This window comes from Haemorhous mexicanus, chromosome 8 (assembly GCF_027477595.1).
Source record: "Haemorhous mexicanus isolate bHaeMex1 chromosome 8, bHaeMex1.pri, whole genome shotgun sequence".
NCBI classification, from domain to species: domain Eukaryota; kingdom Metazoa; phylum Chordata; class Aves; order Passeriformes; family Fringillidae; genus Haemorhous; species Haemorhous mexicanus.
The window spans coordinates 351,860-377,888 of NC_082348.1; the positions used below are offsets into that span (position 1 = coordinate 351,860).

The following is a 26,029-nucleotide window of genomic DNA, read 5'->3' on the forward strand; positions in this document are numbered from 1 at the left end:
ATTTCTTCTGCTGGTCTTCCTTCCCACCTTCCTGTTGCATTGTGGCATCCTTGGAATTTGTAGGGATAAACTAGTTCATCTCACGAGAACAGTGAGGAAATAACTCCACAAATGAATAAATATTGCTGCTCTACTATTTGCTGTGTTGCTGCTTGCTGTGGTGCCAGGCAAATGTCAAAGGTGTGACAAAGATGGACTTTTGTGTGTATGAAAACACAATTTTCATTTGTACGGCTGGGTTTGAGGAGAGGGTTCGTGGGCAGCCTTGCTGGCCATGGCCTTTCCTTTCTGGGGTGACTCAGCTGCTGATTCAGTTCAGCTGAAACACCTCAGGTGGACCTATGGCTTTTGTTTCTATGCCAGACCTGGGATGACACCCCTGCATGCTTGATTGAAAGTGAGGGGTTTGACACACACAAGACATTTTTTGACTGTGTTGTGTAACTGACTGCATCTGACACATCCCTTGACCCACGATGATGTGGGTGTTTGATACATGCTGCTCACCAAGAGCTGAGGCACTGCTGCCCCAACAGCTGCCCTGGTTCCACAGGTGTTACACAGAGGGCTTAAAGGGACCTGGGCAGTCTCCAAATGGAGTGAACTTTTCAGGCTTAATTTCTATAAAGCAAAGAACACCTCAAAACCTGATCTGACATTTGGATCGAGGGACTCATATTTTGAAAAGCACAAAGCAAAGAATAGATGAGCTATGTCACAGCATTACAAATTCATAAAGGAAATAGTATTTTCTTTTCTTGGCTGCTAAATGGTATGAGGCACATGAAATCTCTCCTAAAGTGAAAGATAAACTGGAGGAATTTCTGTCTAATTACTGTCTAATTACATTTTTAGTGAGATGAACCTCTTCTCAAAAAAAAAAAAAAAAAGATATTTTTGAAAATGTTTTTAGATTGCATCCACAATGTTGGTATTCTCAAAACATATGTTTGTTTCTCAACAGGTATTAAAAAATACATAAAAAATAAAAATGGATGAACTGGACCATGGAACGTTGTTTTCAGCTCATAGGATTAGTGGTGGAGGTATGTATGCTATCATGTTTAATTGTTTTCTCGACTGTTTATGAAGCATTCTGCAATTAATAGCCTCATGCAGGAGCTGTTATAGCACCCTGGTTATGGTTTGAGTTGGAAGGGACCTTAGGGTCCATCCCATCCCACCCTGCCATGGCAGGGACACCTTCCCCTGTCCCAGGTGCTCCCAGCCCCAGTGTCCAACCTGGCCTTGGGCACTGCCAGGGATCCAGGGGCAGCCCCAGCTGCTCTGGGCACCCTGTGCCAGGGCTGCCCACCCTGCCAGGGAACAATTCCTTCTTTAGTTCCTGTCTGTATCCACCCTCCCTTCAGGCTGCTCCTGCTGCCCTCCTGCTGTCACTTACAGATCCTGGGGAAGAGCCTTTCTGTTTCCCAGAGGAGCCCCCTTTACACTCCAAGAGGCTGCAATAAAGCTTCCCTGGAGTGTCCTCTAGCCAAACATCCCCACCTCTCTCAGCCTGTCTTCACAGGAGAAATGCTCCAGCCCATCTCCACAGTCTGGGCCAGGTTTCTGTCCCCCTGTGCCAGGGTCCTAGAGATGAGTGTTGGTCTCTGCAGGTCCAGGTGCAGAGCAGAGGGGCAGAACACCTCCCCTGGCACCATTCATGAAATAATTAATAACTAAATTCCACGCTGCCTCTCCTGCAGGCCAGCCCAGGCCTGCTTGCTGGGCTCCTTGCCAGCTCATGCCCAGTTGTTTTGCCCACAGGATCCCCAGGTTGCTCTCCCCAGGGCTGCTCCCATCCATTCTGTGCCCAGTCTCTGCCTGTCTAGGGCAGGGGGACCTGCAAAAACCCTTCCCCAGCGAGGCACTGTCTGGAGATGTGCTGTCAGCTCTGTGTGGGCAGGCAGCAAGTGACAGTCCTGGGGGAGGCTTGAAGGAGGATTGTGGGATGGCTCTGCAGGGTTTATTTTACCTTTTACCCCTCTGTAAAACCACATGTCAGGCACAGCACTTCCAGCCAGGGGCTTAGTAGGGAATGCAAAACACAATGGCCAAATTCACGAACTACTCTGGAAAAGTGCAGCAGAGGTTGTAAGGGAATGCCCATCCCCTGTCCCTGTAAGCCTCCTGGCTTGTGCAGAGTGAGTGAGTATCTGTGCACCAGGGCTTCCCTGTGCTGGGGCAAAAGTTCAGGTAGTTCATTTGCAATTGTAATTGTACCTCAATTTTATACCTTCTAGAACAAAACTACTCCTGTTGCTCAACCCAGGTTGCAAAAAACATTGAGGCAGTTTTCCAATCAGTGCAAGAAGGATGCATTTATTGAAACTTACATATTTCTGTAAAAGAAGTTATTACAATGCCTGTAAACACACTTTAAAATTAATTGATAACTAAATTCACACGTTAACGAAAGACTTCTCAAATTAACTTTTTGTAAACAGATAACTGGTTACTGTTTCTTATATAATTTTGATGTTAATATATTAGTTTGTTTCAAATTGTCATTCACCAGCTAATGATATTGGTATGAAAACTTCCAGTGTTGAAAACCTTGGTTCTGATTTCTATCTATACAGCTTTCATTTTATGCCTTGCACTTAACTTATTTCTCAAGAATTTGAAATGTCTTTATGTGTTTTATATGATGACTAGACAATTTGGTGGTTCCTGCCAGAAATGCTCTTTGCAGCCAGAAGTTCAAACCCGTTGACTACAAACATCTGTATGAGCTTGCTGCAGAGGCAAAAATGGCCTCTGCACAAATTCAGTTAAAGGTATGATTTTTGGGTTTTTTGTAATGTGAAGGCTTTTGAAATTCAGTGACCATGTTTCTTTCAGCCAGAGGGGGTCAAATATGAAAGTTTCTCATAGCTAAACTGTGATTTGGATGTGTTAATGTCAATGGGGGGACTTTGTTCAGATCAGGGATGCAAACTATGTGTGGACTCTACTTCCTCAAAAGACAGGAAAAATTGGTGGTTTACTGCCTTGAGGAAGTTCACCCAAACTTATTACATAATCCTGGGAGCAATGAAGAATTTGTGTGATTAAATGAGAAGGGATGGCTGATCCAGGAAAAAAAGCCAAACAAAAAGATACGAAGTGAGGATTTCCAAAACTTTAGCAGAGGTAGATCTTAAAAAGAAGATTAAAAATGTTTAATAGCCATAAAATGTAAATGTGGAGCAGACAGAAAGGTATAAATTTGTGCAGAACACCTCAAGGGGTAAAGACAAGAGGAGCCTTATTTAATGCTAGAGAAGGGTGAATGAGAGAAAAAAAAATACATACTTCCTTTATAATATTGCTTCTGTAGGTATCATACATCAACAATTCTGGCAGATAATGGTCATGGACTGCAATACCAAATTCTGCTGAATTCATTCAAGCTTTATTTTTTCATCTTTCTTTTGTTTTTTCACCTTCTCAAGTGTTTTCTAACTGAGTAGGTAGTAAAATATATGTGGTGGAAGCTCCAGGGAGACTAGTATGTGTTCCACCTACTACTTTTTGTTGCTGATTCAAGCCATTCAGATTTTAAAGAGCTGGGTTCCTCTTCCTTTGAGGTAGAACCAAAGAAACAAATGGTAAATCAGCTGACTGCTTAAGAAATAAAAAGAGAGCTCAACAGGGAAAAAAGGTAATAATGCAGCAGTAATACATACATGGCAATGCTGTTGCTAAAAAATAATTTCAAGAGCATGTTGAACTTTCAAACTTTCATTCCACTTAGTTTTAGAATTGGTTTGAAAATGTAACTATTTTCAAATTGCTTTCAATACAGTATTCTGTTTGCTTAAGTCTGATTTCATAAAAGAGTTGTCATATTGTAACAAGAGAAAGAATTAACAGTAGCATGTTTCATGAACTAGAGGAAACTATAGGTAACTTTTAGAGTGTGAAAATATTTAACTCTGGTTATGGTTTGAGTTGGAAGGGACCTTTAAAGCCCATCCCATCCACCCTGCCATGGCAGGAACACCTTCCCCTGTCCCAGGTGCTCCCAGCCCCAGTGTCCAGCCTGGCCTTGGGCACTGCCAGGGATCCAGGGCAGCCCCAGCTGCTCTGGGCACCCTGTGCCAGGGCTGCCCACCCTGCCAGGGAACAATTCCTTCTTTAGTTCCTGTCTGTATCCACCCTCCCTTCAGGCTGTGCCTGCTGCCCTCCCGCTGTCACTTACAGATCCTGGTGAAGAGCCTTTCTGTTTCCCAGAGGAGCCCCCTTTACACTCCAAGAGGCTGCAATAAAGCTTCCCTGGAGTGTCCTCTAGCCAAACATCCCCACCTCAATGAAATTGAGACATTATCTTTGATACAAAAGCATTGTAACGCAGTGATCGACAGCACGGAACTGGCGTGTTCAAGCTCCAGCGCAGGCCAGCGCGGCTCCTGCGAGCCCCTGGTGTGCCCAGGCCCCTGGTGTGCCCAGGCAGGTTGGGTGCCAAGCAGCAGGCTCTGCCCCTTCCCCCGGGCACAGCCTGCGGGGCTGCCCAGGGCGGGGGGCGCCCACCCCGGGGCTCCGGGCTCGGCCGCCCCTGTGTCCGCAGCGGGCGTTGGGCTGGGGGCTGGGGGGCTGGGGGGCTGGGGGGCTGGGGGGCTCGGGGGCTGGGGGGCTCGGGGGCTCGGGGGCTGGGGGGCTCGGGGGCTGAGGGGCTGGGGGCTGGGGGGCTGGGGGGCTCGGGGGCTGGGGGGCTGAGGGCTGGGGGGCTGAGGGCTGGGGGGCTCGGGGGCTGGGGGGCTTCGGGGCTGAGGGCTGGGGGGCTGGGGGCTCGGTGGCTGGGGGGCTGGGGGTGGGGGGCTGGGGGCTAGGGGCTGTGCTGGCACAGTGTGCCAGCCCCTCCTTGTCCGAGTGTGAGCGCTGCCAAGAGCAGCTCCGCACCTTTCCCGGCGGGGGCAGGCGTGGCGCCCGGGGGGCACGGCTGTGTCTGGGGGCTGCTCAGGGCTCTGCTGCCAGTGGGCACGGAGGGTCCCGGTGCCTTGGTGCACCTTGTCTCCAGCTGAGCCCAGTGCAGCCCCAGCAGTTTTGGCCCGAAACATCGTTCCTGTGCTGAACTGGATGTGGAGTGAGGTCTTTATTCACCCCTCCCTGCTGCGGACTAGGACAGGACTCCCCGGTATTTTTCTTGCCCTGCTGCCGTAGGACGGTGTATCTGCGCTGGCCAGGGGAAGGGGTCGGGGTGGGAGCTGCTGGGGACAGCCCTGCAGGAAGGGGATGGCCAGGGGGCACCGAGGGCCAGAGACAGGGCGGCGGGGGACAGAGGAAACCACTGCTCTCAGGCTTCTGGTCCCTTTTCCTTCATTGCTGGCTGGCCAGAGGCAGCTGTTCCACTTCAGCAGCCTTCCCCTGGCAGGTTTCCTCTGGTTTGAGCAGGAGCTCCTTCTGTTTCAAAAGCAGGTGTTCTTGTTTTATCCAAAGTGTGAAGCAAAGTTTTTGTGAAGTCCTCAGTTTGAGAGCCTCTCTAATTGGATTATGTAAAAAAACTTCTTTTTTAGTAATACTTTTTAAAATTCTTTTTCTTGACATATTTTCAGTCTTTCATCTTCCCACCTGTAAGAAAGTGTGTTTTTTGTTTTTCTGCTTATCCTTCCTCATCTTTACCACCAGGGACATAGGGATGGGACAGGAAAGAAGAAAGCTGAGGGTTTTTTTCACTTTCTCCTCTCATTAATTGCGATTTGAAATGCAACAGACTTATTTAATGAAAATTGGTTACATTTGACCCCATTGTTCTTTAGAAAAACCACAGTTTTTAAAAAAGCTATTAGGTTCATCATTCTGTATTTAAAAGTTTTCATGTAAAGGCATTTGATAAAGCTGTTGAATATGTTCAAAACACAACCTTTAATTTTCCCTGCAGATTAAAAAAGCAGAGCAAGTTTCAAAAATTAGCAAAGAGCAAATGCTGCTGAAACAGCATCATCAGGTGTGGTGGCAAGAGTATAAAAGACTGAGTGAGAGCAGGTAAGGGCTGAGGAATCTGAATGAGTGACTGCTAAAGAGACCAGCAGACAGAGTTTGTGGGCTGGCATGATTGATTCAAGGGACTCTGAGAAAAAAAGATTGATACCTGATCTGAAGGAATTTTTGTGTGGGGAATGAAGGTTTGTGATCCATGTGGAGAGGGGTCTGTGACATGAAGAGCTCACCTGAGGGCAGGGAGAGCAGGGAACGTTGCTCTCAGAGCTGTTCAGTTGATCTGCAGCCTCTGAAGCCTGTGTCTTTGCAAGAGCATCCCAAGTTTTCAGGTGCCTTTTAGTTCCTTTGGAGGCTGTCTCTAGGCCGTGTGTTGAGGTCACACAACAGGGGGCATTAACAGTGCTCTTGTCCATTACCCTGGGCACCCAACAAGAGCATTTGTGGCTTCTCTACCATCTTTGTGTCCAAGGCCTTCACTTCATACCTTCCCAGTCAAAGAATCTCCTTTTTAATGTAATTATTGGAGTACTTGAGGCTCATCATTCTTGCAAATGTAATGAATAAGAAATTAAGTCTTTCTGCAAAGTGCATGTTCATTTCCTTCAGGCAAAAAGCAGAAGAAGAAATGAAGAGTTTTCTTGATGAAGAAAGCCATAAGAACAACTTTTTTTTTGATTTGAGGGAATTGGGTAAGAATTTTTTATTAATTTCTTAATTATCTTTTTATAGTCAACATTATCTTGATTGTTTGTTTGGGTTTTTTAATCCCTTCCTTGACAGGTTTAGATTTACAGAGCTCAGTGCTGTGTAACATTCTTTGTGTGTTTGAGAAAGCTTTATGTTCATACAGAGCAGAAATTGTCCAAGGAGTGGGACACTTATCAAACAAACACTTTAGCTCCTGTCTGGCAGCTAAAGGAGGATTTGAAACTCCAGCTGTCTCAAGTGCAGCGTTACCTCTCCAAAGAATCTTGTCAGAAACCCAAGATCAATTCAGCTGAGGTGTTACAGCAGGTTGGTATTCTAACTTTATTTTTACAATTTATTATCACCATATTTTTAGCATTTTCATTTTTTTTTTGGTTGAACTTTGAGACTATAACTCAAATACAGAGTGTGCCATAACCCCCCTTCTTATCATGGTGTAAATGTGCTCACCAAAGTCTGTAAAAGTGTAGCAGTGTGGGGCTGCAAATCCGGCTCTGCTTCGAAAGAAGAGTTTTCCTGTTGTAGCAAGAGAGAGTAACAGTAAAATGTTTCATGAAATAGATCAGATTTATGAAGAATCAACAGAAGGCAATTTTGGAAGGTCTCATCCTTGAAAGTCTGGCTTTGGAAAGAGAGCTCAAAGAGTACAAGGAAAATGTAAGCTTTTCCTTAAAAGTTCAAGTAGAAGTGGATTGAAGGGGTAAATGAGATGCAGAGTAGTGCCCTGAGCAGCATTTCTTCAATGCAGGCATTAGTGCACTCTTCTGAAGAGAAGAACGGGCTTTTCCTTGAAGTTCCTCCCGAGCTGGTGTCCCTGGAGTGCCCCGACCCTGACCTGCAGGCCTTGGTGATGGAGGAGTACCAGGAGCTCGCCCGCGGCTACGGGGCCAGGCTCCAGGAGGTGGATCAGCAGCTGGAGGCTCTGTGCAGGTACTGCCACACCTGTGTGGGGCTGAGCTGGTACCTGGGCTGTGCTGTGGGTGGCTCTGTGCAGGCACTGCCACACCTGTGTGGGGCTGAGCTGGTACCTGGGCTGTGCTGTGGGTGCTGTGGGTGGCTCTGTGCAGGTACTGCCACACCTGTGCAGGGCTGAGCTGGTACCTGGGCTGTGCTCTGGGTGCTGTGGGTGGCTCTGTGCAGGTACTGCCACACCTGTGCAGGGCTGTGCTCTGGGTGGCTCTGTGCAGGCACTGCCACACCTGTGCAGGGCTGTGCTCTGGGTGGCTCTGTGCCACTCGGTGTGGCTCTGCTCCGTGCAAGCAGTGGAGGCACTGCCCAGCCCTGGGCTTGGACACTCGGTGCTCTCACAGCTGGATGAATGCAGCCCTTGCAAGAGTTATCAGCTGAAATAATAAGCCATGTGTTTGGTGGATTAAGGAACCAACAGTCTGGTGTGCATCAAATGTCCTCTGCACGTGCTCTTGCAGGAATGGAAATTGCTCCTTCTCTATGGTAATTACACAAGCAAGGTTATGACAGAAAAGTACAGTCTTTTTCCAAGACACACCTCCAGGGCTTTTACCAATCAAGCAGATAAAAAGGGCCAATCTTTTCACCAGTTTTGGATCACTGCAGTAATTGTCATCACAGAGAAAAGTAAAAGATGTGTATAGCTCTGATTCATATAACCAAAAGGAGGAGAGATTTTTCTGTAAATGAAAATGTTCATTGAAAGAGCAGTATTCATAGTGATCCAGAAGTGTAATAAACCTGTGTATCAATAATATAAAGCTCAGCCTTTCTGCTGAGGCTGCCTAGAGTCCAGAAGGCACTGAGTTGCAGATATTGCACCTTTGTTTTTGCCATCCCTGAAATTCCTTTGGATGGCTTCAGGGTGCCAAATGACTAAGAAGGGGCAGGCCAGTGGAATGGTTTGAAGCCCGGGCAGGAGAAATTGGGGAGAACAGGAAGGGCCCTGAATTTCTTTGGTAAAACAATCACATGATGCTTCCAAATGGGTTTTCTGTGTACACAAACAGTGCAGTGTTTGTTCTGTCCCTGCTGCTGAAAGAGTCTGGTGTGCTGAAACAGGCTGAAGATGCTGGCTGCCATAGAAAGGGATGTTATTATCTACTTCTCCTTTGTACAAATATTCTGTATAATCTTCTTGTGGTACCTAAACATATATCTCATTACTGGAGCATCCTAGCAGTTAGAACATCATACCTATTGGAAATTGTTTTGGTTTATGGAGCCACAAATGGCAAATTTAAGCAGTTTTCTTGCTGCTCTCTCTGATATTTTGTTATGGTTTCTCTTACAGAAGAAGTTTTAACAATGTCAATGAGAAAACCTGTGACAAATGCTAAATCACTGAATATGTACCAAGTCTTCCTAGCAGTTTTAATCAAAGCTGTGTCAAAGTTTATGATCAACACAATTTAGGTGAAAATTCATAAATTAAAATCCTTGACTCACACAGCATGTGTGCTACTGAACAACAGATAGATGTGGATATAGACAACATAATTTCTGAAAAGGGTTGAAAAATCTGCCATTGTATTTCCACTGATCATAGGCCAGGCATGAGTTTAGGTCTGGAGCTAGCTAATTTTGCACCAATAATTAAATAATATCAGAACTTAAAGATAAAATGCCGTATTTGCAATGGAAAGAAAATCCGTTGTAGCCTAAACACATGTGCAGTGGCACTTTGAAGGAAGGAGGGTGTCACCTCCAGATGGGAAAAATGCAGTGGATGGAGCTGGGGGACCTGCAGGTGGTGGGGCAGGAATCTGCTGGGGCTGCAGGGCCATGGACCCAGCTTGGGCCAGTGTGCCAGTCCTGAGAACTGGAAATGGAGGGAATCATAAATGAACCACCAGCAGTCATCTCAGGCATTTGATTTAAAACTAGACCTTGGGACTTTTGTTTACCTTCTGGTCTCCAAATTTTTTAATGTGCTCCTCATTTATGTTCCAATGATTTTATCCACAACAGGATTAAAAATTAGTTTTCAATTTTAAAAAAAGAAAGACTTTGTTCTTATAGCATTGCTTGCTTCCAAGGTATGGGTTTGTAAAACTCAACTCACTTCTTACATTTATATTGGCTAATTTGCATGGAGATATCCTACGAGTTTGCAAAGATGCAGCCTTGTGATTGAAGTATTCCATAATTCATCATGTGAATGTGAATCAACTGGCACAGATAATGCTGTCAGCAATGGAGTGACAGGTCCTCGACCTTGGTGTGTATCCCCCGTGCTCTGCTGGTTGATACAGCCTCAACAAAGCCTTGGCAGTTTCTGTCACTGCTCTGTGCCCAGAGAGACCACACTTCCTCCTGCAATACATTCTTTTCTTATTTCTGTGAGTTGAGAAGTTGCTCAGTAGCTCGTGATTCTATGATAACACAATAGCTTGGTCACTTCAGCTGGGTCACTTGGCCACTTCACTTCCTCTGCCATCACATGTTGATTGTACACTAAAGAAACCTTCAGTTAATACTGCTCTGGCATTGCACATCCCATTTTTTTAACACTTCGGACTGTCTGGAACAGAGAATTTGGAAAATGTACATAAAATGTTCAAAACAGAAACTTTAGAATAAGATGGTGTTCTCGTCTGGTCTATTCTGTGTGATTTTCATTCACACTAGAATACACATTGCAGTAGTCATTGCTTTTAGAAATGGAAGAAGAGCTTGGATTTGTTTTCCAAGCCTTATACAGGATTACAATAGTTTTATAGTCTAATTTAAATTTTTTTTGATGTTGCTGAAACGCAAATTTTTGTGCTTGGGAAATACCCAGGTCGTGAGCTATCCCACAAATTGAGGGCTTGGACTGATGTATGTTAGAATGATTCTCTAAGCACTATTATATTTTTCCCGCAATTTTCAAGGGTTTCTGAATTATGTAAATCACAGAAGGATGAATGGAGCACTGCAGACTCAGCACTGCACCCTGTGCAGCATCCTTTCAGAGGAATGGGAGAGCAGGACAGAGCGGAGGGGAGTCAGCTCCTCCTCCAGGTCCCTGCAATGGGCAGCGCCGCCGGTGACAGCCGGGGCTGCGCTTCGCACCGGGTGGCACGGAGTGTGTGATGGCCCCGTCTGGGGCCACGGTGGCACTCTGGCACGGTGGCACTCTGTGTGGTGGCACTCTGGCACGGTGGCACTCTGGCACGGTGTGTGTGTGGTGCCACGGTGGCACATTGTGTGGTGGCACTCTGGCACGGTGGCATGGTGTGGTGGCACGGTGGCACAGTGTGGTGGCACGGTGGCACTCTGTCACGGTGTGTGTGTGGTGGCACGGTGGCACTCTGTCACGGTGTGTGTGTGGTGGCCCGGTGGCACTCTGGCCCGGTGGCCCTGTGTGCTCCTGCCGATGGATGCGGTGCCGGTCCCCTGTGCCGGTCCCCTGTGCCGGTCCCCGCTGCTACAGCGAGGGGTCTGCGGGACTGCAGCGGGGAGAGGGAGCTTCCCCTGGAGCTGTTTGTGTTCCTTGGCGTGTGTAAAGCCGGGGATTAGTGCTGGGCAAATCTGTTTCAAAGGAAGCAGCTGCCTCAGGGTGTGCGGGTGAGACAATCGCTGTGTTTCAGCTCTGGAACAAAATAGGGATTGTGCTGCGCTCTGGTTCAATGCTGCACACAAGAGAACCACGCTCTACATTTAAAATTTGGGTCAGGCATTCAGCCTGGCAAATGTTTGTCAATATCTTGACAGTGTAGAAACTTGATAATACCTTAAATATTCATGTCAAATGTGTTGGCACTTTTCAGACTTGTTTTAGATGAGATATTCCTTTCTGGAATTTTGCAGAAGTGTAAGTGAGGTGACATCTCAGATTCACTCAGCAGGATATGTTGAAATTCTCCATGTGTTTGGTGGCTATGAATATGCTGGGCTGGGTCATGCTTTTTTGGGTTTTTTGGTTGGGTTTGGTTTTTTTTTCACTATTTTTCTATGAGCAGCTGACAGAATCTCAGCACAGCTGACAAATTTGGGCACAGCTGACAAACCAAGGCATTGGCTGTCAGTTTGTCCCCACTTACAATAAAGTACTTGTGGCTCTCCCTCCAGCTGATTGCTCCCCAGGGATCTCCCACAAAGGCTCCTCCTTGTCCGGGCAGTGCCGAGGTTGTGGTCAGCTGCCAGCAGAGCAGTGCAACCCGCGGGAGCTGGCAGGAGCGGGCCGGGCTGGGGCTGCTCCCGGCTCCCGGGGTGGTCCCTGGCCAGGGGGTCTCCCCCTGCCTCCCTCCGCTCTGCAGGCAGATCTCTGTTTGTTCACCGACCTGCAGGGGCAGAAATATCCAAAATTATAAGTTACAAAACCAGTCTCAGCTCTTAGAACTGTCTCCCCACTGTCACTGAAGGGACATGTTCAGGTGTCACCTCATACGGAGGTGTGCCAGGACTCACAGAGCAGAATTACTGATTCCTTTAATGGTAGATGGTGTCTAGTTTAATATTAATTACCTGCGAGGTTTCTCACGACAATCCCCTTTTTGGGCAGCCGTTCTTTCTGCCTGTCCAACGCCTCGCTGGACGCAGTGCTCAGGAGCACTGAGACAGGGCTGCTGGCCTGGGGAGCCCAGGAACTGCAGCAGCTGGGGGCACCAGGAATTTGGGGGGTGGTAGAGTCTCACAATTGCCTTCTTTTAATTATCCCTGGGCTCTTAGTCACTTCTGAAACCAGGTCACTGGGCTAGAGACCTTTTGGTCTGACTCAGTGTTGCTGCTTGGATGTTAATGCTGACAATGACAGCCTGACATTAATCCCTTCAGGGCCAAGAGTTCAGATTGAGGCTAAAAATCTGCATCCCAGCCTGTGGTATTCTCTTAGATGGATGTTACTTCTTGCTGCTCTCATTTTCTGAGACAGAGGCATGCAAGCTGATTACTATAGACCCTACTCTAAAAAAGGTTACTTTTATGCCTTGCTGATGAATTTATGGCTGTTAGGAGTTTGGTAAACTAGATCCTCATTTAGCTGTGTGCAAGGATTGTCACTTCGTTCATTCCCTTTTGATCATTTATTTAGTGCTCAGTGGTGGAGTCTGATCTTGTTCTTTTACACTGTATTTTCTCTGTGGGGTCACTGATTATCCAGTTATGTGGCACGTTTGAGAACCACAGTGACATTCCCCAGTAAAAAGCCAGGTTAGAAACAGAACAATTCTCTCAAGTGATGACATGGTAAATGTCCTATCAGCAAAGCAATGCATGTTGGCTTTACTTCATTAATCTGATTTTGTCACCTGTAACCCAACATCAGTTTCCAGCCCCAGGACTGTGAGCCCAGTGGGGGCTGGGCTGTCCAGAACCAAACTCCTCCTTTTCAGTGGTTAAGTTATACTGGGATGGATTGTTTTGTATTCCTATAGGAACAGTGACTGGAAGGAAGAAGATCAGTGGGTTTTCCAGACTGTTATCAATCAGTACCCAAGCGATCTTCAGAGGAGGAGGACCTTGTACCTGGATATGCTGCAGAGGTATCTTCCCCACAAATCCAGGCAGGAGCTGGTCAGTGCTGGTTTACCTGTTCATTCAAATATGCAAATTCTTAAACTATGTAGTGAACTATTGTGTTAAAGAATGTATGTTTATTAAAATTTTTTCATTTTAAAATTTCTTAGTTATAAATTTTATTGTGCATGGTAGAGAAGAAACATCCCTGTTTTTAAAATGCAGGAATTTTAAAACCTATCATCTCTTCAAAACAACTCCTGGGCAGATATTTTAGTTCCACATAGTCTTACAGCCAAACTCACAAAAATAATTTGTTAGCATTGTTTCTGCCATACAGTTTTATAGCTGTGTTGTGCCATTTTGCTTCTCTTGGTGTTTTTATTTTTTGTGAGGATGTACAGCCTTGTTGCACTGTCTTGGAATAGTTATTTTAATTGTTCTGTGCCACATATATAGCAGGAAGAGTAGAAAGTTATCTCCCACTCTGAGGGAGAGGCTATTTTTATATACATAATGCTTTCAAATTGATTGCTGATTCCTCTTGCACTCCACAGTGAGTAAGCACATAGCAGCTAATTGAGAAACCCATTTCGAGGCCAGAACACTTCAGGATGTCATAAGGAAAGTAGGAGGCTTTTCTTATCTCTGCCTGTATTTTTAGACCATCTACTTCCCTGTGTTTGAGGAGTGTCTAGTGCAAAGGAATGACAGTGAAGTGATACTGCTAATTAGCCTGAGTTTCACTAAAAATAAAGTTCTTGTGGATTTCAGAAATTTTGCCCTGGCCTGAATAGGGCTGAACAGTCACGTGCTTTGGACAATGCAGGCATGTTGTAAGCACAAACACTATTAAAGGCTTTCCCTACACCTTGGAAGGTTCATTTAAAATTTAAAAATCCTAATTCTACATTGAGTTGATGTGTCCTGGTACGTGTATTAGCATGATGGCTATGGAAATGTTAAACCACTGCTCTTAGAACAGGTTTGTGTCTCACTGGAACACAGCCCAGAGCCTTCCTCACCTCCCTCCCCCCGTGCAGAGTGGCCAGGGCTCAGACACTCAGAGCCTGATCCCAGAGCAGATCCTGGGGGAGCTCTGTGCTTGGAGGAGCAAACTCCAGCCCCTGCCTTGCTCAGGAGAGTCTTGGCTTCAGGAGCCTGAGAGCCTGGGGCAGCAGCCCTGGCAGTGGGGGCTGCTGAGGCAGAGTGCTGTGGCTTGGCCGTGGGGAAGCTCGAGGTGCAGCTTCAGCCAGCCAGGGCTGATAGGAATATCTGTGAGCCAGCATCCCCTGCTCCCTGCCAGAGGCCTGGAATGAGCATCTGGAATGGTCCCCTGGACACCTGAGAGCAGCCAGCCATCTCTAGAATCTCGTTCATCCCTCTATATTCTGGGGAGATAAGACAGGTTCAAGACTCTGCTGCTGCATTCTGTGCAGCCTTACCTGACACTGCTTCCACCAAGGCCCTGAACCTTGAATATCCTCATGAACCTCACTGAATTAGGCCAAAGCAAGTAGATCTTGGATTAAACACTCCCCATTTTTACTAGGTGGTGACACTGGTGGTGGCACTGTGCTGCTTGGCCAACTAGGATTTTATTTCCAAATTTCCTGCTAGGAAAGAAGTGAAGCTGATTCCCCCCTGTATCTTTTGTACAATTGCTGTTATTGGTGTCCCATTTCTCTGCAGATCAGAATTTGCTAGGAAAAGCCTCATCTTGCTGGAAGTGCTCAATATCTCTGGAGATATATTGAAGGACCTGCTTATATGTTATGTCCTTCGGGGCAGGGAGAGACTGTTGCATTTCATTTATTCCCATTGCAAAAGCACAGCTGAACAGAGAGCAGTGGGCCAGGGGAATGCTGTGGTGCTGGAGGGTGTCACTGCCCAGGACACCAGGACATGGTGACATCCCTGGCACCTGGAGAGTGCCTGGGCCTGCACTGTGTTTTCCATGGGAATATTGGTGATACAAGAACTAAATCAGTTACAGCCAGGTTTGCAAAAATGTCTAGAATTATAATTTTATTAACAAATAGTTTTTAAGCCTTTCTGAAATGCCTTCCTGTTTCAGGTTGCTCATGAGAAGGCTTGGGATCGTTTCCACTCCGTCAGGAGCCAGCGCAGAGTGTTGCTGTCAGCCTGGGCTCAGGTTAGGACAGCCTTTGTCCTCAGGGCCGTGGCTGCTGCTGCTGAAGCTGCTGCTGCTCGTCAGGCAGAAGTGGTGCTGGCTGATTCCAGGCAAAAGCAGCTGGAGATCTGTGCTGATCTGAAAGCCAAGGTACGTTCGGTTACAAATCCATCACCAAACCTGTACCTAACAGATGAGTTCAAAATGGAGCTTTTTACATGAGCACAAATCTGTTTTCAGGCAAATAATGGGTATCTGTCTGTCCATCTGGGTTGTTTAGGAATGCTTTTTAAGACATGAAACAACGGACCCCATAACTTGTTTGGCCTTGTTATAGAAGGTTCACAATATTCTGATTTGCTGTGGTAAGAGGTGAAAAAAGATAAAAATACCTGTGTGGTTTTGGTAAGTGAATAGAGTAAAGTGGGAGGAGGCTGGACACAAGAGGAAGATGTTGTGATATTCATGCCCAAGGTGTTTGTAGGAGGAATCCCATTTCTGGGCATGAGGCATGTCAAGATTTGTTTAAACTGCTCTCTGTGATTTTTCACTTGCACAGAAATGAACATCTGAGAGCATGCATGATGTGTTATTCTCACTTTACCAATATTCTCTCTGCTGTGCCCTCGCTTTTCAGTGAAATACTAAACACTTGATTCAGGTTTCCTACGAGAAGGAAGCATGGTAAAACCTGTTCTGTGAGGCAGGATTTTGATGCTGATGCTAGTTTTTAGTTAGCAATAACACAAAAGCCCTTCTGTCTCGTGTTCTGGAGCTGTCTGGTGTAGGAAGGTTTGAATCGAAACACTTTAGGGTTAGAAACTGTCTGGGCATGACTAAGTGGGGAGTACCCTGCTCTGACTCCTGTGTCAGCCTTCCCTTGAGCCAGGGGCAGGAAGGAGTGGTTCTCTGGAGCTGAGGGGATGTTTGGTGATTTTTTACCTAGGCCTTCCTTCTGGAATGCCTGTGTGTCTCTTACCTGCACAACCAGAGATGGAAGGGCCAATTAATCCAGAACTGGGAATTTGAGCCACTTTTTTTCCTTTGTTTCTTTTGCTTTTCTTCCACACAAGAAGTAACAAGCTGGTTTTGGAGTACTTTGTCATCTCCATGTAAGATTCTCACAGATGCACTGACATTGTCTGAAAGGTTTTTGGATTCTGACCTCCTGTTTCCAGGAACTGTTTGAAACCTAAACCTATTAGGCCTACACTTTTCAAGGGTGATTTCAAAGGGATCTTCGTTAAAATGTTGAACGTTTGAACAAAACCAACTCACCTGTGTCCCAGAAAAGAGGAAGGAAAAGGAACATTTCTTCAATTAAAGGAGGATATCATTGTGACCTTGTTTTGATCAGCTCCACAACTGAAAGGGCTGCGGGGCGGAAGCTGGGCTTGGGCACAGAGCTCACTCATTTTCAGAGAAATGATTCTCCATGTACCCATGGGTTCTATTTTGCTTTGCTGGGGATATGCTTTGAGAACTCAGAGTTTGCCCAGTTACAGTTCATTTTACAGACTTGTCTTTCTACACTTCTGAACTTCACACCTACCGAGTGCTGGGCGTGGAAAGCAGCTGCTGGCAGGTAGAAGGGAGCTCAGTCCAGTACCAACCCACACAGGTAAATTCCATCCTGAGAGAGATTCATAAGATGGGTAAAAAGTGAGTCTATCTCTGAGGGAAAGAGCATGGAACTGGAAATCAGGGATTAGGGCTGTTCTTTTCTTCCACCTTTTCTTTTTGACCATTGATTGACTTCACATTTTGCAGTTTGGCATCAGGAAGCCTCCCTTGTCCTCCCTCCCAGAGGGGCAGTGCAGCTGCTGTGATGAGTTACCTGTAAGCAACCCTGGGTGTGCTCATGAGGAGGCTGTAACTGACTGGGGGACAGAATCTCCTGCCCCACAGCAGCAGCTTTCAGAGAGCCACAGCTTTTCTGTGAAAGCAGAAAAGTGATGGCACACACAGAAGGAGATGTAACATCTGACAGGCTGTGCACTGGTTTAGTTACTGCAATAACCACACAACACCACCCAGCTTTTATACTGCTCTCTTCCTCTGGCCACAACAAACCAAAGGGGCAGCAGACTGACTAAAGAATACGTGATTTAAAGCTGTTTGAAATGCACCTGTGCCGTTGGTGAGACTCTAGGCCTTGTGACTGACAGGGAGGCATAGTTAAAAAATAAAGCAGCAGAGAAGTTAAATTAATATTTATAGCAGGTTTTACTTGGGGAAAGGACTTTCAAATTTTTCTTCCACGTTCCATCTCACAGAAGATCAATGTGTGTCCTTAACAGAAATCATAGTCCCTAAGGAGGAAGTTTGGAACAACTGAGGAAGCTCAGGTGAAATAAATCACAAGGGCCATGTGGTATCCATCTGAAGGAAATAAAATGTGAAATGGATAATGCTGGAGAGGGTACAGTGTACAATCTTAAAGAGTAAATGCCTGGTACATATCTTTGTGTTTTTCATGGGAAAACAAACAAAACAAACCCTGAGGGGTCACACTTTGAGTGATCAAGAGTCACTCAGATCTGGTGTGCTTTGAGCTGTAGGAATCTGATCCCCCCAGGGCTCTGGAGCAGGCACTGTGTAAAACAAATTCAATCTCTGTAAAATTCCTTTTCCTAAACAACAGAGAAGCAAACTTTTCCATGTTGCAAGGCAGGTAAGGCACGAAGTGAGGAGTGATCTTGTCAGAGGATTAGGAGGTGCTGCCTCACAGCTGGGGTTGGAAGTACTTGCTGTATTGCACCACAAATTCACTTGAGGTGTCTGCATGCATTCCAAACCTTAATTTTCTATTGAATCTATCTTAAAATATTTCTAACCTGGTACTTTCCATTTTCATAGAAAATTATTTTAAAAGAAGACCAGAGGGAAGACCTACAGCAGCAGACATCAGGGCAGTTGGATCCCCTGTGTGTGCTGCTCAGGGGGGCTTTTTCTTTCTCAGCACAAAGCTGTGTGCCTGCCTGCCTTTAAATCTCTTCTTTACCTCCTTTTGTGCTCCAGGATTAATCCCCACTCCAATGCTAAAATCTCTTGCAACACATTGTGAAGTTTGGAAGAGCAGCTCTTGCATTTCTTATCCTGGCAGAAACTAAGATAAATTTATTTCAAAAAGAAAAGCATTAGGTGGAATTAACAGGGGTATTGCAAATTGTATAAAACGTCTTGCAGACTGTTTTCCTTTTCCTTTCCTGTATTGTAAAAAAGGATGTGACAGTAAACTTAGGAAAAAAAAATTCCCTATTCAGCATGTAGTCAGGTCACTGACTTAAATGCTGTGACTATCAGAGGAGATCAATATTGAAGTATTACAACTGAATGTTAAAAAAAATCCTCAGAGGTATCAGATCCAGTGCTTTGACTATAATCTGGTCATTTTGAAGGAAACTTTTTAAAAGAATAAATATTTGAATAGTAAGGTACTTAAAAGAATGGTTTTCTTGTACAGAAGTGTTGTCTATTCACCGCTGAGTTGACCCATTCATTTGTTGGGCATAAAAAATACATGGAAGTTATAATAACCTAAATTTTAAACATAGCTACTCATGTTTGTGGTGAACTGAAGAGCTGTAGGATGCTACATTATTTTTCCAAAATGTATGTGAGCAAGTGTCTAAGAGTGTAACACTCAAAGATGAGCCAGCTCTGATTCAGTAATAAGTTGTCAATCCAGACCTAATAAACCTGGATTTAATAGTCTGAGGTCAGCTCAGCACTGACATATTGAGGCTTTTGGCTCAGACCAAGCTGGTGCACTGTACGTGGGAAGCACTGGCAGAGGTTGTCTCTGCACACTTGCCTTGCTTGCCCTCCCACCAGTCTTTCCCCCCCCATGTTCCTGTCCCTGTGTTCCATCGCAGGATGTTATTCCTGATCTGTCTCCTGGTGATCTGCTCCCACTGTGTTTGTGCTGTGTGCCGGTAGCTGCCCTGGGCAGGACGGGTGCCCGCGGAGCCCGGCGCTCCCGGGAGGCTCTGAGGGCACTTTGCCAACGCTCCGAGTGTGGCCCTTTGGATTCCTCCAGGGTCACAGCTTCAGGCCCATCCCCTGGGCTTAAACTGGCAGCTTTTGGGAACAGGGGCTGCGGGGAGCTGCATGGGAGGAGACCAGGGACGGACTGGTGTGAGAGCTCTGGGATCCGCTGAAACAAGCCACAGCAGCCCAGAACCTCGGCTGCTCAGAGGAGCACGCAGGGCCTCAGCCTGGGGCTCAGCTACCTGTGTGCTGGTGCGGTCTGGAGTGTGTTTGAGACAAGCACTTCTCTCTCAAATCTAGCTGAAGTTGTCCAGTGACACCTAAAGTTGCTTGAGGATGGATAATAGACAAGCAGACCGCTCTTGCCCACGGTGTTTTCTTAGAATGATCTTCATCAGTGAGCAAAGTGGCACCTCGGGCAAGCAAAGCTGCACCAAAATTTTGCAGTTGTAAAGGATCAAAGGAGCTCTCATCCATATGAGAGCTCAATGGGTCTGGAAGAGAGAATTTTATATCTAAAGGAAACAATTTAAATAAGTAGTTGTAAATAGAAATGCAGCCTACTTAAGGTTATGCATGTGTGAATATTCAAGCCTATATAATATTTACAGATGTTAATAAAATATTGACATTCCCATTGTCAAGAACAGGAAGAGGTTCCCAATAATGTTGGATGAGGAAAGAGAGGAACTACAAGGACAAGCTGTGAGGAATGAACTGCTCACACACTGCCCTGAGCAAAGCTGGTGTGACGTGCTGTCAGCCCCAGGGAACTGGCACTGCTCCTGCCCCGGATCCCAAGTTTTCCCAGCGCTGATCCCAGCCCTTGTGACCAGTTTCCTCACTGAAACTGGCACCTGGTGTTCTTCCTCAGGTCATGACTGAGGGCTGTGCTCAGGTGCTTTTCTTTCATATCCCTTTTTCAGATTTAAACACTCATGTAACCGAAGACAATATTCTGTTAATGATCAAAACAGTTACTTTTAACCACTTTTCTGGTATTTATTTTTTTAACCTCTTAGAGGTAGCCTGTGGAGCACAAGGATCGTCAAAAATCCATTAGGGGTGTGAACCTCCATTGTTTTCTAACCACAGCCAGAACAAGATTATCTTCTGAGATTAGCAAACTTGTAAATGTATTATTTCTTAATTATCCTACTGCCAAATGCTCTAATGCTGCTCTAATTCTTCTCGTAGGTCTTGTGTAGGCCAGCCAGATGCAGAAATTGTTAGCTTTTACCATTTATTGTTTGTCATTCAAGACCTGCAGAGTCGGGATGTGATTCCAGGTGCTGTTCAGAGGTTTTCAGGGTTGGAGAATCCCCAGTTTAGTGACAAAGGGGCAGATTTTTAGAGCTGGAGGTTACTGGAGACTTCAGACCCCAGCTGCTAATACCACGTGTGTTTGTTGCTGACAATGTGGATGTCTGTACCTGCTGATGCCAGAGCTTCCCCTCTGTGTGCTGTCAGGGCTCTGCCCAGCACCACAGAGCACAGTTCTCTGCCAGGACAGGAGAGCTGGGCTGTGCTCCCGTGGGGGGGAGCCCCCTTCTCTCTGCTGAGCAGGGTGGAGGCAGCACGGGCAGCAGGGTTTGCATTCACTGCCCGGGGCTCGCAGGGCTTTGCACTGCTGTGCATGCATTGGAGCCCGGAGCTGTAGGCATTGAACCACAGAGCACAGACAGCAGGACATCTCTGCCATCAGCATCTCAACAGAACATGAACAGCAATGCTTCTTGCTGGGTTGGGGATATCTCATGTGGAGCCCCTGTGCAAACCGGAACTTCTCCCACCTCCTTCTGCAGCCCCTGACATATTGGCTTTTTAAAACCTTTGTGGCAGTTCAGGAGGTTACTGACACCTGAGAAAAGCAAAATGATATGTACCATGCTTATAAAAAAGCACTCTCTAAATTTAAAAAATGATGACTTTTTCATATTGTTTGGATGAACTCCCCCTGCCCTGTAATATTTCAGACTCCAGGGAACTGTTCTTAATATACACTTTCATTTTTTCCCTTTTATAAGCTCTAGTATTCACACCCTGAGGCACCCATCTCATTAGCTTTCCATTTAGGAATACACACATACATTTCCTATTCTTATTGTATTTCCAGAAATAACACTGTTGATATTTTATACTTCAGTGTGTGGTGGCTTTGAATACTGCAAGTCTTTTTTTATTATTATCAGTTCATACAATTACACATCAGTAGCAGGTCTCCCATACATCCCAGTTTCCTTGGCAATGTCAGCTTTGTTGGGACACAATTTGCTTGTGGCTTCTGAAGTCTTGGCAAGCAAGTCCTGCCTGGAGATGGGAAAGCTGTGGGTGCACAGAGCCCTCCCCAGGGCTGGGGGCTGCCTGTGCCCAGCTGCTGGGGCTGCTGCTCCTTGGCATCAGCTGCCAGCAGGCCCAGTGCCCCCCAGTCCCCTGTTTGCCAGGCCTGCCCAAACCCTGCCTGTGTGTCCAGCGCTGGGCAGGTCCTGGCAGGGTCACACTCTGCCCAGGACCGGCTGCAGCAGCTCTGTCCTGCAGATGGGAATGGCTGCAACATCCATCCCTTACCCTCTTCCTAGTCCTGGCACCCAGGCAAGAGTTTGAGCAGGTGAACCAGAGTTTGTATTGAGAAATTGTGCGTGAATGCAAGTATATTTGGAAAAAACCACTTTTTTTGAAAAAGAAGTGCACTACTTTTTAGTAGTTGTTGGATAGACATTTCCATACAGTTAGTGACTTGAAAAACTCGGTTAGTTTTGTATCACAGACTTCTACGTTCCTGTTTCGTTTGTAAAATCTTTAAATCCAAAAGATTTATTATCCTGTTAACCTAAGTGGGATTTCTGTGTTTAACTTCTATTACTCTTGAGAGAAATTGACTGAATCCTTACTTTTCTATGGGAGACTGGGTCTTTAACTTATTTTTTCTTCTACGTTTGCCTCCCAATTTCTTTAAAATGTTTTCTTTTTTTGTGCATGTCAGAATGGCAGGGAGTTGCTCAGGCAGGAGACACAGATCAGCATGTGCTGCTTCCATCTGAAGTATGAATGGCTGAGCTACTTTGCAACTAAAGAGGCTGCACTGCTGGCATTGAAAGTCACCTTTTAACAAGTTCTCCATGTTAATCTTGTAGTGATCTCAGTTTGACCAGTTCTAGGGAAGATAAAAAGCAATGATCTTGTGTGGGGGAATAAAAAGCTTGCCAAATCTAAACAAAATCATCTTCCTTGTTCGATGATGTGTCCATTAGGAACTGGACCCAGAGCAATATCCCAGCTGAAGGGCTGGTGTTGCAATCCTGCTGTTTCCTCAGCACGTGACTTCTTATGACTTAATCACCTTTTACCTCTGCTTTGCTTTTTTCTTTTTCAGAACACACTAGAAAGGCATAGCTCTAAAGTGGCCATGTCTCTAGAAACAGAATTTCTTCGGTCACCAACTTATTCTCTGGCTGCAGCCCTTATTTTAAAAATATGAAGGAAAAATGTCATAGTTGACGTGGTTTAAATCCAAATTTGCAATTGAGAGGCTTTTTTCCCTCTCTGTGCCTTGTGGCTTCCATCTGGAAGAGCCAAGAGGTATCTCTGACTTGCCATAAATGGGATAACTCTCAGTTCTATATTCAGCAAGACCCCGAGCAGAGGAGATGGTGATGACTCAGGGAGAGGAAGGAGAGGAGAGGACTAGAGCTGGCTTGGGCAGTGGATCACTGTGGTTATCTGAACATGCACATTTCTCAGTGTGCTTTGGGGCTGTCTTGGCTCCCAGCTTCCTCCCCTCCCGAGCACAGTGTGAGCAGCTGAGATGAGTGAGCAGTGCTGTGGGAAGGGCGATCTGGTCTCGTACAGCGCAGTGCCCATCCTTGCCAGAGCTCATTTCCTGCTCCCCAGTGACTGCCTGGGCTCACCCAAAAGCTGCTGGGCCTGTCCTGTGGCCCAAGGGCACCTTGAGTAGCCCAACATGGAGCTTTGGCAGCCAATAGCAATGTGCTGAGTACTTGTATGGGTTTTGGTGCACATGCCATGCACAGCCTCACACTGAGCTCAGGCAGCCTGTGCTGGCCCCACTGGGAAACATGCAATGGTGCTTTGTGCCTCTGGCTCACTGGGATCTCCCCCCTGCTTTCTACAACAACCTGTGGCAACTGCGGCACAAACGTGGGGAGACACGTCGAGTGTTTTCTTTTTTTGTGTGTGAGATTTTTTAAATACAGAATTCCTTTAAATAGGATTTGAATCTCTAATTGTCTCGTGATCCCATTTTGCTGTTTGTGACCATGCAGCCCTGACCTGCAGCTGTTGTGTTCCTGTGATCCACCATGAATAGGCTGGCTCTGTTCTGCTGTGGGCTTCCATGGCTAGCCAAATTTTGTGATTTCTTCTTTTTTGTGGTTTCTTCTTCACTTGTGAAGTTATTTTTCTTGAAGAGACCCCTTAAATTTTTTCCCAGGGATTCTTGGAATCAGTTGTGAACAACTGCAAGAAGAAAACAAAAATTGCAAACTATAGTATAGATAAGGAAAGATAAGCAAAAGTGATTCAGAGATTTATAAAACTCTGTGAAATACTAGAAGAGTATTTAAATTGTGTCATTTTATACAGTTGAAAAAGTGAGCTAGAAAACATCAGAGTGGGATCTCAGAGGATTTTCCTTTTATGCCTTCCCTTTTGACAAACAGTACTGGCATTATCACACAATTATTGGGAACTTTTGCTTAGAACTTGGATTCTACAAGCTTAGTATGTCTGTGTGGCACAGAGTGATCTGAGCTCTGGGTAGTAATTTCTGACACCCTTCCTCCCAGGATTTTGCATCCTTTTGGTTCCTTGTGCACGTTTTTCTCTCTTTCCAAAGCTGAGGTTGCCTCTGCTCGACCTTTGGCAGCACAGCCAGCTGCCCTGTGCTCCTGGGTACCCAGCTGAGGAGCTTGATGCCACCTCTTGTGTCTGTTCATGAAAAGTCATTGCTGCTCGAAGAGAAAACCTCACATGGTGCTGTGGTATTCTGCATTGTTTTGTCTTTAAAAGAGTTGTATCTGTAGCATTAGGTGAATGAATGGTAAATACATTATGGCTATTCAGATGTTACAGTGAAAGAACTAGTTTATTACTTTAATTAGTTTGTAGTGCACTTTACATTATTATAATATGCAACATTGAAATAATGAACTGAAAAAAGGCGTGTATGCATTCTGTTCAGCACAGCAATTTAATAATTCACTTGGCAAAACCTCCTCTAATAATGCATGACCTGTGAAATGTACTTGAAATGCCATTTGTAATTAAAAACTTTCAGAACTTATGTTGGCAGTGCTTGTACTGCTAAAATGAAAACAGTTTTGTGGAACAGGCAATGGGAGAGCCAGGTTTCAGTGTATTTTCAATATTAGTTTAACTACTAGGATTTTTTAAAATATTTAAATAAAATATTTACTGTTGACACAGTAAAAGATACCCTTCTGATTTTGAACTGATAGGAATGGAAGAATGCAATCAAGAGCACGTTAATTGTTTTGGGGCAGTCTGTGCTCCCAGATTGCTGCTGCAGTGAAGCAGAATTATTGTTTGGGAGGTCTTTTGCTCTCCAGACCGACGTGATCCTGCCTCTGGAGACAAAATCCCTTTGGATGCAGCAGGCTTTCTTGGCCCACTTCAATTGTGGGAACCTGGCACTGCAGCATCAGGTGGTGCCTTCTGGCCAGCAGAGCACCCAAGGCCAGGATTTGCTCCCTGCAGGGCTGGCCCAGCCCTGGTGCTGTCCCAGGGCCAGGTGGGGCTGCCCAGGGCAGGAAATGCAGCTCAGGCTCTGCTCTGTCCTGTCTGACCTCGAGCCAGAGTCCAGATCCTCATTTCTAACCTGCCACCACACGGACAGGACTGGCTTGGGAACCTCTCCTGCCATCTCTTGAGGATGTGGATTCCCCTGCCTGGCGCACAGAGTGATCTGGGCTGTGAGACTAGAACTGCTCTCTAGCACAGAGGATTTTAATGTTCAAATGTGGTTTAAAAAGTGAAATATGCTGGTGTTTGAATCACCTGGTTAATGTCTAATTTCTGTTACTTCTTACACTTCACTCTACCTGTGCTCTGTTAAGAACATTTTATCCTATATGATTTCAACTCTTGTTCTTGGAAAAGCCATGGCATAAGGCCAGCCTACAGAAACACAGTCACATATTACACATATTTGGCATACATTGCTTCTCTGGTTTTTACCAATGTTCCTTTTATGTTTGTTGTTTTGTTGGGTTTTTGGGGGGGGATTGTGTTTGTTGGAATAATGTCCTTTTTGTCACAATTATATATTTTTTAAAGGAAATTATTCTTATTTTGCCCTAATGAAAAGGCATGGATTAGACAAACATGGGAGGGAGCAGGGATAGTCAAAACTAATTTCATGTGCTGAATACAGAAAATAATAGCTGGGTATTGTGAACAAGTATGGTACAGTGAAACTCTCCTCTGGTATCCTTGTTACCCATTTTTATGATTGTCCTTGGGCTCATACGTTTAAAAACTTAACTAAAAAATTAAAAAGTAGATTCAGAATTGAAATTTAAAAAATGGAAAGCATGTTCTACCCCCTGAGTAAATACATGTGTTAGCAGTGATTTAGGGCAATGTAGGGAGCATTGTAGGAGTGGAGATAGGCAGAGTTACTGGCCCATCACTTCTGTCTGGGGAACACTACTGTGTGATTAATGCTTTGTCAGCTCAGTGAAGCTGTGAATTTGGTACTTGGTTATGCTCATTTGTTTGCACATGAGCTGTCAGAAACCTAGATTGTGCCCCAGTATTGATTTCTGACTTGGATCAAAGGGCTGTAAGGAAAGAGCTGTTGGAAGCAGCCCCAGAAGGTGA

At 45.6% G+C, this 26,029-nt stretch overlaps 1 protein-coding gene across 1 annotated transcript in view; it reads left to right on the forward strand.

Moving 5' to 3' along the window:
- The window catches only part of CCDC148 (coiled-coil domain containing 148), a 47,004-nt gene that overhangs the window by 10,278 nt on the left and 10,697 nt on the right, over positions 1 to 26,029 (forward strand). The window contains exons 2-10 of the mRNA XM_059852425.1: positions 965 to 1,046; positions 2,659 to 2,780; positions 5,864 to 5,967; positions 6,529 to 6,611; positions 6,773 to 6,936; positions 7,192 to 7,287; positions 7,379 to 7,560; positions 12,960 to 13,098; positions 15,119 to 15,325. Of these exons, the coding sequence (XP_059708408.1) occupies positions 992 to 1,046; positions 2,659 to 2,780; positions 5,864 to 5,967; positions 6,529 to 6,611; positions 6,773 to 6,936; positions 7,192 to 7,287; positions 7,379 to 7,560; positions 12,960 to 13,098; positions 15,119 to 15,325 (1,152 nt within the window). The 5' untranslated portion in view covers positions 965 to 991. The remainder of the gene's footprint in view (positions 1 to 964; positions 1,047 to 2,658; positions 2,781 to 5,863; positions 5,968 to 6,528; positions 6,612 to 6,772; positions 6,937 to 7,191; positions 7,288 to 7,378; positions 7,561 to 12,959; positions 13,099 to 15,118; positions 15,326 to 26,029) is intronic.